At 46.9% G+C, this 14,945-nt stretch overlaps 2 protein-coding genes across 3 annotated transcripts in view; one reads left to right on the plus strand and one right to left on the minus strand.

Annotated features, from left to right (window-relative positions):
* The first annotated feature begins 2,364 nt into the window (after positions 1 to 2,364).
* LOC309554496 (jupiter microtubule associated homolog 1-like) lies at positions 2,365 to 8,983 on the plus strand. Its single transcript, XM_082256245.1, is given in 3 exon segments — positions 2,365 to 2,598; positions 8,626 to 8,737; positions 8,742 to 8,983. Coding segments are annotated over 3 exon segments (456 nt in total). The 5' UTR covers positions 2,365 to 2,368; the 3' UTR covers positions 8,856 to 8,983.
* A 3,550-nt stretch (positions 8,984 to 12,533) lies between these two features.
* TYK2 (tyrosine kinase 2) overlaps positions 12,534 to 14,945 on the minus strand; it is a 121,723-nt gene continuing 119,311 nt past the window's right edge. For both annotated transcript variants that reach the window (XM_082255385.1, XM_082255384.1), the window contains exon 26: positions 12,534 to 13,355. The gene's annotated coding sequence lies outside the window, so the exon portion shown is untranslated. The remainder of the gene's footprint in view (positions 13,356 to 14,945) is intronic.

Raw genomic sequence — 14,945 nt, forward strand, 5'->3', positions numbered from 1 at the left:
GTATTACAGGCTGTGACCGCTGTCATAATGTCTCTCAGGGTAGGCTCAGGAGCTTGTACAGGGAAGGGGGGCGGGAGATGGCCTGCAGTATCCCAGTCAGTGAGCTGAGCAGAAAAATCCCCGAGTGGGGCTGTGTCATCATTGTCAGAGTGAGAGGCAGGAGAGGTGGTAGGGGTGGCTGCCGCCACAGGAGTGGATTTAGTGGCAGGCTTGTTAAAAAAACTTCATGGCTGCATCCCTGTAGCTCTCCTTCTGAGCGCCACGCTGCGGCTGGGCGCCATCTTGGGCCTGGGACTCTGGAACTGGGCGGCCGGACTTCTGCCCCTTAGACATCGGGCAGTGAGATGGGAAGACTCACCGAGGGATCTGGGCATGCAGGAGGTGTCAGAGCTGCTATTCCGGGTAAGATCGCGGTCGGATCGGGTGTCCGTCAGGATGATACAGCAGGATCTCCGGCGGAGCGAGAGCTGCGCATGTCCGGCTACATTCGCTGCTCGGACACGCCCCTTCCCCAGATGTTAAATTGGAATGAGATCTAGAGAATTTGGAGGCCAAGTCAACACCTGAAACTTGTGTTCCTCAAACCATTCTTGAATTAATCACACCCAGGCCACCTTCTTCCATTGCTTTTTGGTCCCGTTCTGATGATCACATGCCCACTGTAGACACTTTGGGCTGTGGACACAGGTCAGCATGGACACTCTAACCGGTCTGCGGCTATGCAGCCCCATACCCAACAAACTGGGATACCCTGTGTGTTCTTACATCTTTCTGTTGGAACCAGCATTAACTGCGATACAGTAGATCTTGAATTGAATTGGACTACACTGCTCCCTTCACATCATTCCCCCCCACAGTAGTGTCTTCTGCTGCAGGAATGAAGGTTACAGTGGATACACAGAGGAGAGGTTTGAAACTTCAAAAAAAAAAGTAATGTTGTCCTTAAAATCAGATCTCACTTGATCACATTTAAAAAAAAAAAAAAAAAAAGAGCAAGATCAGTGGATATTTCATCCATGCCAATGCAGTACAAGGTGGTATCAGATGAGAGATCAGGAAGACCTTCAACTAACTCAGCCTCCGAAAAAACTAGTCTCAAAACTTTGATACCACCTTGCATAAAGCAACAGTATCTTATCAGGGTTTATGCACATGGACATTTTTAGGCTTTTCTATGCCAGGCATAAATTTCCCGACACTTTCCCATGCCCAGAAAATGGCAGGTGCCACTCACAGCCTGCCATTCTAGTGAATGGCTGTACATGGTCGTTTGTGCATGCTTCCTTGCATTGTGTTTACAAGCATACAGCTACGTACTGACATTCACTTGAAATGTGAGGCTGTACGCAGCACATGTGGCTCCCCAGAAGCAGGAAAGCGCTGGGAAACGTACCTGAATTATAGAAAATCGCTAAAAACATTCATGTGCATGAAATCCTTAGAGAGATAGTGGCGATTAATACTACATGGTCATGGATGGATTAGCTACTGATGTTCTTTTTGAAATTGTGATAATGTAAAATCTGATTTAAAGTGGTTGTAAACCTCAGACATGAAATTTAAACAAAGCATATCCCTCTATAGTGTGTGTTTGTCCCAATTCAGAACGTTAAGTGTAATTTCTGTCTGCTGCTTCATTCTTTTGCTATCTGTACAAGTCACTTCTGACAAGATCTTCTGACACCAAGACATAAAAAAGTGACAGTGGAGGAAGCTCCAGCACACAGCTTGTGATTGACAGCCTCAGCTCTGTTCCTGTGTGCTGTATGAAGGGGGGGGGGGGGTGTCCCTTCCCTCCAATCAGCTCTCACTGAGCTCTGCAGTGTGTAATTTCAACTCTCTGCCCCCTTTTTTCTGACAGCTAAGACAGACAAGCTGTATATATTCTGGACTTCGAACGGCAGTAGAGAAGAGAAGACTGCAAATAAACAGGTACAACTTATATACAGCGTCTTGAAAAAGCATTCATACCCTTTGAAATTTTCCACATTTTGTCATGTTACGACCAAAAACATAAAATTTATTTTGTTTGGATTTTATGTGGGATTTACAAATAAATATCTGAAAAGTGTGGCGTGCATTTGTATTCAGCCCCTTTTACTCTGATACCCCCAACTAAAATCTAGTGGAACCAATTGCCTTCAGAAGTCCCCTAATTAGTTAATAGAGTCCACCTGTGTACCATTTAATCTCACAATAAATACAGCTGTTCTGTGAAGCCCTCAGAAGTTTGTTAGAGAACCTTAGTGAACAAACAGCATGAAGGCCAAGGAACAAACCAGACATGTCAGGTATAACGTTGTGAAGAATTTTAAAGCAGAGTTAAGTTTAAAAAAAATATCTCCGTTGCTGCCATAAAAAAGAAGCCATGTCTACCACAGCTACGTTCCAGGGACTGGACCCCGAGGGCCGCAATAGCTCTAGAGTCCTGAGACCTCCAGGTGGGGGGTCCAGCTTCTCTTTTGGTGTTGGTGATCCACCGCAGCAACAGCCTGTTAGAAAACATAAGATGGCTTCCACCATATTTGGCATACCAGACAATGAACCAACTCCTGCATTCCGTGCTTCAGAAAAAATTGATTTTTGTAAGATCTTACCGTAAAATCCTTTTCTCTTAAGCTCATTGACAGACGTAGTCTTCTTGATTCTCAAGAGCTGGGTTATGTTGTCTCCGCAGGAGTAGGACTAGGCAGAAAGACAAAACGTTCTGGCTCCACCTTAGGGGCAGTCCCTGAGGGTATATCCTCCCTCTCTCTGCTACAGGGAATCAGTTCTGTTTAAAGCAGTACAGAGAATTTAACCCAACCCAACTCAATGATAGAGGGGCGGGTACTACGTCTGTCAATGAGCTTAAGAGAAAAGGATTTTACGGTAAGATCTTACAAAAATCCATTTTTCTCTATCGCTCATTGACAGACGTAGTCTTCTTGATTCTCAAGAGCTGGGACATCCAGAAGCAGTGCCACAAATGAGGGGTGGGATTGACAAAATCAAATCCAATCTAGAAGGCCCAACCGGTGCCAAACTAGAAGTTTTAAAGGCTCATTATAAACAAAGAATGAGACTAAAGAAAAAATTTTCCAACGGAAAAAAACCCTCGAGGTAGACCACTGGTCTCCTCAAATTGCGGCCTGCAAAACCTTGCGGCCAAACGAGGCATCAGACGATGCCATTACATCAACTTTATAATGTTTAGAAAAGGTATGCACCGACGACCAGGTAGCCGCCTTGCACACCTGGACCACTGACGCCTGATGGCGAAAGGCCCATGACGCACTAAGTGCCCGAGTGGAGTGCGCCTTAACAGGGAACGGGGGCTCCTGACCCTTAATAGAATAAGCCTGCACTACCGTCTGTCTGATCCATCTGGAAATGGTCGCGGCAGATGCAGGCAACCCCTTTTTGGGTCCATCTGGGATCACAAAAAGTGAATCCGTCTTGCGAAACGAGTCTGTCGTTTTCAAGTATACCCTGATCGCCCGAACCACATCCAAGGAGTGTAAAGCAAACTCTCGCGGATGACTGGGCTTAGGACACAGGGAAGGTAATACAATTTCTTCATTCAGATGAAATTCTGAAACCACTTTTGGTAGGAAGGATGGATTCGGACGAAGAACCACCTTATCTCTATGAACCACCAGATATGGTGAACGACAAGATAATGCGGCCAGTTCTGACACCCTGCGTGCAGAAGTAATAGCCACCAAGAAGGCCACCTTCTGGGACAACGTGGGTAGAGGAATCTCCCTAATATCTTTAAAGGGAGGTTTCTGAAGAACCGACAACACTAAATTAAGATCCCAGGGGGGTAACGGCGCGTGCACTGGCGGAGCCAGATGTCGCACCCCCTGGATGAAGTTCCGCACCAAGGAATGAGTAGCCAAAGGCTTCTGAAAGAAGATGGCTAATGCTGAGACCTGACCCTTGATAGTACTCAAGGCCAGTTTCTGCTCAACCCCTTGTTGCAGAAAAGCCAATATTCGACTAATCGAATAAGACCGAGGACGGAACCCCAAAGGTTCACACCATGCAATGTAGGACTTCCATGTGCGATGATAAATCTTTCTGGAAGTCGCTTTCCTTGCTTCAACTAGAGTAGGAATAACTGAAGCTGACAAACCTTTGTCCTTCAGCACCTGGGTCTCAATAGCCAGGCCGTTAAAGCCAGCGATCGTAAAGCAGGATGGAAGATCGGTCCCTGAGACAGTAGATCCTCCCTGATAGGAAGTCTCCATGGGACGTCCGCCACCAGTCTGACCATGTCGGCGTACCAAGCTCGACGAGGCCAGTCCGGAGCTACCAGGACTACTGGGATTCCTTCCTCCTCTATCCTGCGAAGAAGTCTTGGCAGTAACGCGAGAGGAGGGAAGGCATATATTAGCTGGTATTGCCCCCACGGGGCGATCAGTGCGTCTGCGGTTTCTGCTAGAGGATCGCGGGAGCGAGCCACGAATCTCTGAACTTTCCTGTTGAATCGTGATGCCAACAGATCCACATCCGGGGTGCCCCACCGTAGGCACAACTGGTGGAAAACGTCTGGATGGAGGGACCATTCCCCCTGATCCAGGGTCTGACGGCTGAGATAATCTGCCTGCCAATTCTCCACCCCCGGAATGAACACCGCAGAGATTGCTGGAGCAAATCGTTCCGCCCAGCGAAGAATGCAAGCCACTTCTTTGGCCGCTCGGACACTCTTGGTGCCCCCCTGGTGATTGACATAAGCCACGGCCGTGGCATTGTCCGACTGGATCCGAACCGGGCTGCCCTGGAGCTGCTCGGTCTAGTGAATCAGACAAAGTCTGATCGCTCTCAGTTCCAATACATTTATCGGTAACCTGGATTCTTCCGGGGACCAAAGTCCCTGGACAGATAACTGACCGAGAATTCCTCCCCATCCGGATAGACTGGCATCCGTGGTCACTATCGTCCAATATATTGGCAGAAATGACTTTCCCTGGCTGAGCATTGGAGACCGAAGCCACCAAACCAGAGACTCTCTGGTCTGTTTGCTCAATCGTATCTGATTGTCCAGGGATTCCGGATTCCGATTCCATCTGAGAAGAATCTCTTGCTGAAGAATTCGGGTATGGGACTGGGCAAATGGGACTGCTTCGAATGAAGCCACCATCAACCCCAGAACCCTCATGCAAGTCCGAAGGGAAGACCAGTTGTTGGACAGTAACAACTGGACTGCTGATTGAATCTTTCGGAGTTTCCCTACCGGAAGAAAAACTCTTGTCCTGACTGTGTCTAGGATTAGACCCAGATATTCGAGCCTCTGGGTGGGAACCAGAAATGACTTTTGCTGGTTCACCAGCCACCCGAATTCCTGTAAAGAAATCATAGTAATTTCTATGTTTTGTAGCAAGGTCTGAGGAGACTCTGCATGAAGCAGAAGATCGTCTAGGTAACCAAGGATCGATATACCTCTTTGGCGCAGAAGTGCCAACATTGGGGCTAACACCTTTGTGAAGACCCGCGGAGCCGTGGCGAGACCGAAAGGTAACGCCACAAACTGATAGTGGTTCTCCTCTACGGAAAAGCGTAGAAAACGCTGATGTCCTGCGAAAATGGGAATGTGAAGATAGGCGTCCTTGATGTCTATGGACGCTAGGACATCCCCTGGATGCAGGAAGGCTGCTACCGTGCGAATGGACTCCATTCTGAATCTTCTTATGTTGACGAAAGAATTGAGTGCTCTTAAGTCCAGAATTGGACGCACTTTGCCCTCTTTCCTGGGTATTGTAAACAGGTTTGAATAAAACCCTTGAAACCGTTCTGTCCAAGGAACGTGGACTACCACTCCTTGTTGTAGTAAATCTGTGACTGCTCTCCGCAGATCTTCTAAACGATCTGCGGATAGTCGGATATTGGAAGGGAAGAATCGCGCCGGTGGGAGAGATCGAAACTCGATCTTGTACCCTGACCTTATGACTTCGCAAACCCATTTGTCCGGGATTCTGGAAAGCCATGGATCCGGGAACCGGCGAAGACGTCCCCCCACCCCAGTTATGGGTGGGGGCGCACCTTCAGGCTTTGGATGGTTTATCTTCAGGTCTGGAGGGGGCGGGCTTTTGCTTGCCCGACCAACGACCCCTGACGCCTCCTGCAGGAGCTTTGGAGGACTTAGTTTTTTCACCCGCTGGACGAAAAAACCTCTTGTGAGCAGAAAAAGAAGGCCCTCGTCTTTGACGAGTTCCTCTACCTTTAAAATTTTGCGGTAAAAAGGTGCCCTTTCCACCGGTGAGATCCTTAATGATCTCATCTAAGTTGGCTCCAAATAGACGCTCTCCTGAAAAGGGGATATTAGCCAATGCTTTTTTGGAACCTTGGTCGGCTAACCAACCTTTTAGCCACAGTGTACGCCTGAGAACCACTGCTGAGACTGATGCTCGCGCCATTAATGGAGTGGCGTCTAACGCCGCATCACACACAAACTGTAACCCCTGTATCATTTGTTCCAACAAATCTGATACCGCCTGAGGGACCTCTTCTAAGTCCCGGCGTAACCACTTGGTCCATTCAGTTACAGCCTGCGAAACCAGACCAATAGCTATTATAGGTCTGAAAGCTGATCCAATCAAGGAAAACATGGTGCGAGACATAGCTTCTATCTTGCGATCCACTGGATCTTTAAAAGACGGAGCGTCTTCTAAAGGAATAACCGTGGCTTTATTCAATCTAGCAATTGGTGAATCCACCACAGGTGGTTCTGTCAATTTCTTAATAAGGGTTTCCTCAAACGGATAACGCCTGTCAATGCGTTTAGAAATAGTAAAAGTGCGTTTTGGCAGACGCCATTCTTCTTCGATTGGATTGCCAAAACATTTGGGCAATGGAAAAACCTTCGCCACTTTGATGCGTTTTTTAGTCCCAAAAGGGATTTCAGTTTCAGCTATTTCCGATGGAATACCCTGTAACCTTAAGGTCTCTTGAACAGATACAATGAGTGCGTTTACCAACGCTTCCTCTCGGGCTATGGCGGATGCCGAAACATCCTCCTCACTGTCTGAAGAGACAGGACCCGAGACACCAATCCCAGATGAAGTACCTGCAACTGCAGAAATAGGCTCAGAGTCTGAATCCGAGGTTTCAGATAATAAGGGGTTAGGCGGGGGTCGCTTTCTTGCGCCCTGTCCCTGACAAGCCACTTCCACCCGGGACACAAAAGTTTCCATAATAGCTGACAATGATTCAATTGTCAATGGGGTGCTGGAGGATCCCGCAGACCCCTCGAGGGGATCCGGAGGAGATACATGAGTGGCAGGGTCCATGTTAATACAGGACACCTTTGCCAGCAAAATAAAAAAACTTTTTCTTTTTTTTTTTTTTTTTTTTTTGTGTGTGTCTCCCCCTAGCGCAATAGCGCCCCTCAGAGTACCTGCTTCTCGATCCCAGAGAGAGAGAGAGGGACCCCCAAGGCTCACCAACCGATGCAGTGCAGTTTCCAACCAACTGCAGTCAGCGTCTGTCTTACACAGACTGGAAGGAGCGGTTTGCTTTTTCCCGGGTAGAAGGCGTGGCTCCGCCCCCTGTGTACGCCTTCCGGCGTTCCCAGCCCTCCACGAGGTAGCTGGGCTCACAAAACATGGCCGCCCCCATAGAAGAGACATAAGACTCCAAAAACATGGCGGCCGGCGTGACCTGAGGACATACATGCATTCGGTCTACGGCAAAATGGCGGCGGACCGCCGAAATCGTCTTCCCAGCACATCCACCTGCACTCTGCTAAGAGGTGATATATGGATCTACAGAGATACACTACACATAAGGTAGGATTATACCTCCTATGTCTGCTGTAATGTTACAGTCTGCTGGGTAGAGTGTTAGCTCTTAAACCAAGTCCACTTCCCACAAACACATGCTGTATTACAAGGGGGACTTGTAAGTATCAGATATATACTGACCATATATGGAGGGGCCCATAATACATACTGCCTCATAACGAGGAAAAAAAGGGAACGTTTACTCACCATACCGAACCGACAGGCACCCTCTCTTCACAATACCCTCTCCACCGGGGTGGGGGTTTGTGGACGCCTCGACTCTCTGGTACCTGGCGTCCAAGCGAGACTTTTAACTCGCAAAGTCAGTCCCTTCACTGGGACTCCGTCGCGGCCGACCCATCGCGGAGCTCTGGTCTGCACGCGCTCGTAGGCAGAAACCGGGGTGACCACTGGATCTCAACATCCAGCCCGTCGCCCGGCCCCGCATACTTACTTGAATATGTCGCGGCCGACCAAGCGCAATGCCATGGTCTGCGCGCGCTCGTAGGCCGGCTGGGGTGACCACAAGTGTCGCCCAGTCCGGCATTTTTGCTAGAAGATCTCACAGGAAAAAAACACTGGAGAAAACTACCTAAAAAATGTCTTTTTCTTAAAGAAAAAAAGTCTTGCCAGGACCAAAAGATCCCAGCAAGGAACTTAGGTCCTTACTCCTGACTAGACAGAAAAAAACTGATTCCCTGTAGCAGAGAGAGGGAGGATATACCCTCAGGGACTGCCCCTAAGGTGGAGCCAGAACGTTTTGTCTTTCTGCCTAGTCCTACTCCTGCGGAGACAACATAACCCAGCTCTTGAGAATCAAGAAGACTACGTCTGTCAATGAGCGATAGAGAAAAGGTAGCCAATATAGTTCAGCATGTGGAAACCCAGAAGATACACCGAAAACATGTAATCAGGAAGAATGTGGAGAAGCTGCTGATCACATGGTTGAAGCAGAAGTACTAGAAAGAAACATAGTCTGGAAACGATGGATCTCAAGTTGCTGAAGAAAGCGTACAACCTGCTGCCCCTGTAGCAGTAGCCAGTAAGCGAAATCCTCCAGGAGGAAAGTCCAGTCTGGTCCTGGGGTAAAGAAACTGTAAATGGCTTTGGCATTTTCTTCCACGTGACTGTACATGTGTTCTTGTTTGAAGCACTTTGTTCAACCCTCTCCTTAGGTTTGGATCTACTGGAAAAGGCATGAATGGTTTTCTATTCTCATGTTTGTACTTTTTTTGTTTCACCTAATAAACAATGTTAACGGTTAAAAAAAATATCTCTAGCTTTGAACATCTCACGGAGCACTGTTCAATCCATCATCCAAAAATGGAAAGAGTACGGCACAACTACAAACCTACCAAGACATGGCCCTCCAACTAAACTGACAGGCCGGGCAAGGAGAGCATTAATCAGAGAAGCAGCCAAGAGGCCAATGGTAACTCTGGAGGAGCTGCAGAGATCCACAGCTCAGGTGGGAGAATCTGTCCACAGGACAACTATTAGTCATGCACTCCACAAATCTGGCCTTTATGGAAGAGTGACAAGAAGAAAGCCATAAGAAGTCCTGTTTTCAGTTTGCGAGAAACCACGTGGAGGACACAGCAAACATGTGGAAGAAGGTGCTCTGGTCAGAAGAGACCACAATTGAACTTTTTGGCCTAAAAGCAAAATGCTATGTGTGGCAGAAAACTAACACTGAACATTACCCTGAACACACCATCCCCACCGTGAAACATGGTGGTGGCAGCGCCAGGTTGTGGGGATGCTTTTCTTCAGCAGGGACAGGGAAGCTGGTTAGAGTTAATGGGAAGATGGGTGGAGCCAAATACAGGGCAATCTTAGATGTAAACCTGTTAGAGTCTGATAAAGGCTTGTCCTGCTGGAAGGTGAACCTCCTCCCCAGTCTCAATGACCCTAAACATACAGGCAGAGCTACAATGGAATGGTTTAGATCAAAGCATATTTATGTGTTAGAATGGCCCAGTCAAAGTTCAGACCGAAATCGAATTGAGAATCTGTGGAAAGACTTAACAATTGCTGTTCAGAGACGCTCTCCGTCCAATCTGACAGAGCTTAAGCAATTTTGCAAAGAAGAATGGGCGAAAATGTCACTCTCTAGATGTGCAAAGCTGGTGGAGACATCCCCAAAAAGACTTGCAGCTGTAATTGCAGCGAAAGATGATTCTACAAAAGTACTGACTCAGGGGGGCTGAATACAAATGCACGCCACACTTTTCAGATATTTATTTGTAAAAAAAAAAAAAAAAAAAATTTGAAAATCATTTATCATTTTCCTTCCACTTCACAATTATGTGCCACTTTGTGCTGGTCTAATACAAATACGTTTTTGTTTGGAACATTACAAAATGTGGAAAATGTCAAGGGGTATGAATACTTTTTCAAGGTACTGTTTAATCTCTGTATCACTTCACTGGGTATATGCGGGATTTACAAACATTTGAAAAGAACATCACTTTTAATAAAGTTGTCGTCCTCTACCTCCCCTCAAAGCACCCAGCAGGGTAAACCCCCCCCCCCCCCCCCCAACCCCGATGATTGTACCTGGCATCAAAAGCAGCACAAATGTATCACTAGAATGACCCCCAAGAAGTACACAAAACACGGCTTTTTTTAGACTGTTTAAAAGGAGTTTAATTATTCACATCAGGGGGCAAAGGTGTCAAAATACCTGATAAGCAACTTATTTAAAAGGCAAATTCATTTTCTGTTTACTATACAACCTAAAGCAGAACTCCAGGCAAACAGCTAAATACACAGATGAACTACACATAAGGGAGCTCTTCTACTGTCCATCTAGTCCTGAGATTTACACAGCTCTGCCAAATAGCACAGCCTGACTTTACTGCACCTAATACAACCAGGTCACCTGCCTGTCCCTAGACTGCAATTGGAGAATGAAGGAAAGGAAGTCCTTAGTCTGTGATTGGAGAATGAAGGAAAGGAAGTCCCTAGTCTGATTGGAGAATGAAGGAAAGGAAGTCCCTAGTCTGATTGGAGAAGGAAGGAAAGGAAGCCCCTAGTCTGATTGGAGAAGGAAGGAAAGGAAGTCCCTAGTCTGGGATTGGAGAATGAAGGAAAAGAAGTCCATAGTCTGTGATTGGAGAATGAAGGAAAGGAAGTCCCTAGTCTGTGATTGGAGAATGAAGGAAAGGAAGTCCCTAGTCTGTGATTGGAGAATGAAGGAAAGGAAGTCCCTAGTCTGCGATTGGAGAATGAAGGAAAGGAAGTCCCTAGACTGCGATTGGAGAATGAAGAAAAGGAAGTCCTTAGTCTGTGATTGGAGAAGGAAAGAAAGGAAGTCCTTAGTTTGTGATTGGAGAATGAAGGAAAGGAAGTCCTTGGTCTGTGATTGGAGAATGAAGGAAATGAAGTCCTTAGTCTGTGATTGGAGAAGGAAGGAAAGGAAGTCCTTGGTCTGTGATTGGAGAATGAAGGAAAGGAAGTCCCTAGTCTGTGATTGGAGAATGAAGGAAATTAAGTCCTTAGTCTGTGATTGGAAAATGAAGGAAAGGAAGTCCTTATTTTGTGATTGGAGAATGAAGGAAAGCAAGTCCCTAGACTATGATTGGATTCCTTTCAGAATATTTCTTTGTAAGCTCATGTGAACTGCAGAACTGACTGGCCCCAAGTGCTGTCCTTCCTTCTCCCAATCTGGGTGCTGCTGTACAGGGAAATCAAGAGTCTAAAACAAAGTCGAAATAAGGGACTTACACTAGTTTAACTTAAAAAAATACATGTAAATACTTTTTTTTTTTTTTTTTTTTTAAATATAAGGAGCACACAATTGCATTGATTGGTGTTTTTACATCCGCTTAAAGCTCAGTTTAACCCTTTCACTGCCAATGATGTGTGCCACGTCATGGCAATGTAAGGATTACAACAAGCTCATGGCTGCTACGGTTTTAGATCAGTCAATGTGTGATGACCCTCCTTGCCACCCACATTTTATTCTTTGTTTGATTACAGGTCCTTTCGATAGCGCCATCAATTTTCGCAGCCCTTTACATATTTATTATACATTCGCATCAGTCCCTGCCCTCAAAGGGCTTACAGTCTAAAGTCCCTGACTCACATTCATACATACACACATTAGGGCTAATTGTGACAGCAGCCAGTTAACTTACAAGCATGTCTTTGGAGCGTGGGAACAAGCCGGAGTATCCGAAAGGAAACCCATGCAGGCACAGGGAGAACATGTAAACTCTCCAGGCAGGTAGTGCCGTGGTTGGGATTCGAACCGACAATCCTAGTGCTTCCAGGTGGAAGTGCTAACCACTTAGCCACTGTGCTGCCTGCCATGGGAGCTCAGGACCTGTGCTGCCTGCGTACTCCTGTTCTTGAGAGCTCAGGACCTGTGCTGCCTGCGTACTCCTGTTCTTGGGAGCTCAGGACCTGTGCTGCCTGCATACCCCTGTCCCTGGGAGCTCAGGACCTGTGCTGCCTGCATACCCCTGTCCATGGGAGCTCAGGACCTGTGCTGCCTGCATACCCCTGTCCATGGGAGCTCAGGACCTGTGCTGCCTGCATACCCCTGTCCATGGGAGCTCAGGACCTGTGTTGCCTGCATACCCCTGTCCATGGGAGCTCAGGACCTGTGCTGCCTGCATACCCCTGTCCATGGGAGCTCAGAACCACAAACAAAAATTGCTAGGGTGGCGAGCGGAAGCCGATGGAGGAAAATCTATTCTCTAAACTGCTCTGCAATGAATGAATCTGGATGCCCCCAGCTTCAGCACTTCTAGATTCTAGAGTTGTCAGTGTGACCAGGTAATCAGCTGACCAGTCTGTTCTTGATCAGCTTCAGCAGAGGGCTAAAGAGACATTAGGGGTCTAATAGCCTATACAGGCTTTTAAGGCTTCATTGGAAAGTACAGGTCAAGGCAAAGAGAAGCAACCTATGGCATTTTAGCTCTTATGGTCCTACAAGCCAATGACTGGCAGAGCCTGCTGCTTCTTGTAGACTCACAACAGGCAAAATGCCACAGGTTGATTTATCACAAACAGATATAGTCATATAAAATACTGCATTATTGCACCAGCATTTCAGCATACATTTTGCTTTAGACATTGAACATGCATTGCAAACATAAACCTGCATCTCTGTGCAAGAAAAAAAAAAAAAAAAAAAAACGCAGGACAGCTGAAGCTGCGACTTCATCTAGCCGCGGAGCAGTAAACAAGACTTTCACAAGTTCACAGTTTTAAAGTTCAAATTTGGTAACAGATGCACCGTATAGAGTTCAGTCACGTCTGGCCGACCCATGAAATAGATCTCATTGGGTCACAACCCAGTATTGAATACAGTGTACAAGGTTGGTGGGGTGGGGGGGTGGGTTATGTTGCATTGGTAAAGTGGTTAACACTGTTCCAGTGACTTAAAAAAAAAAAAAAGAGCAATTCGTACACTGCTGTCTTCATAAAGTTGGCTCCAATAGTCATTAGTCCGTTGTACGGGATTGCCAGATTGCACACTTGCACAACACTGCATATTTCATACGCTTTGTAAATCGCGTGTCAGGTTGTAGATTCAGCTTCAGTACTTGCATATTCCTTCATCTGAGCAAAGCTTGGCTAGAAAAAGAAAGGCAGGGTCAAAAAAGTGTTTAAAAGCAAGTACATCTAGGCTACAAATTGCTGTATGCAGAAAGGCAAACATTTTTTATATTGCAGCTTATCAATTCTTAGATGTGATGAATGCATCAGTTTTCTTTTCTAGGCATTCTTTTCATTTATTTTCACCTGGCGATCTGGCTAGCAAGTCTGTTGTTTTTCAACAGACTGGGTTGTCCTGTAGATATAGCAGAGGGATGAGTCAAATTATCTACCACTGACAGGGGTGCATACAATAATTAGCTTTTATTTATGAAAAATCTTTATCTTAAAAGGAAAATATTGGATGTACGTCTTTCCGTAAAATCCTTTTCTCTGAAGTTCATTGACGAAAGCAGTCTTTGATCTTCATATCAGTAGGGTTATGCTGCCCCCTACAGGAGTAGGACACTAGGCAGAAAAAACTTCTGGCTACGCCTATGGGCAGTCCAAGGGGGTATACCCGCTCTCTTCCTGCTATAGGATGTCTGTTTTGTATCAAATCAGTGTCCGAGAAAAGACTACCAACCCAACTCAAAATAGAGGGGTGGGTACTGCGTCCCTCAATGAACTTCAGAGAAAAGGATTTTACGGAAAGACGTACATCCAATATTTAGGACACAATGTCCTAATTCAAATGAAAACTGCAAACCACCTTCGGAAGGAAGAACAGATCCGGACAAAGTACCACTTTATCCCTGTGAACCAACAGATAGGGAGAACGGACAATGCCATCAGTTCTGACACCCTGCACGCAGAAGTAATAGCCACCAGGCAGGCCACCTTCTGGGATAAGGTAAGCAGGGGAATCTCCCCAATACTTTCAAAAGGAGGTTTCTGGAGAACCGACAGCACCAAATTAAGGTCTCAAGGTGGCAACGGAGGTCACACCGGAGGTACCAAGTGTCGCACCCCCTGGATAAAGTTACGCACCAGGGAATGGGAGCTAATGGCCTTTGGAAGAAAATTGCCTCTCTGTTGAAGGAAGACCAAGATCCGAGCCACCGAGGAAGAGCGAGGGGGAGCCCCAAGAGACTCGCACCACGCAAAATAAGCTTTTCATGTACGATGACAGATCTTCCTAGAAGTCGCTTTCTTCGCTTTAGGCAAAGTAGGGAAGCAGACAACCCCCTGTCCTTCAGCACCTGGCTTTCAACAGCCAAGCTGTCAAAGCCAGCGACCATAAGCAAGATGGAAGATTGGCCCCTGAGACAGTAGATCCTCCCTGAGAGAAAGTCTCCAAGGAGCGTCCATGACTAGCCTGACCAGGTCGGCTTACCAAGCTTGGCGAGGCCAGTCCAGAGCCACAAGAATGATCGGAATTCCTTCCACCTCGACTCTGCAAAGTCTTGGCAGAAACTTAAGAGGAAAAGCATACATCAGCTGTTACTGACCCCCACGGTGCCACCAGCGCATCTGAGGCGTCCGCCAGAGGGTTCCGGGAGCGAGCCACATACCTCTGCACTTTCCTGTTGATCTGAGACGCCAACAGATCTACATCTGGAGTGCCCCAACGAAGGCACAACTGCTGGAACACCTCCAGATGGAGAGGCCATTCCCCTGCATCCAAGG

This window comes from Pelophylax lessonae (assembly GCF_965119305.1).
Source record: "Pelophylax lessonae genome assembly, chromosome: 4".
Lineage (NCBI taxonomy): Eukaryota > Metazoa > Chordata > Amphibia > Anura > Ranidae > Pelophylax > Pelophylax lessonae.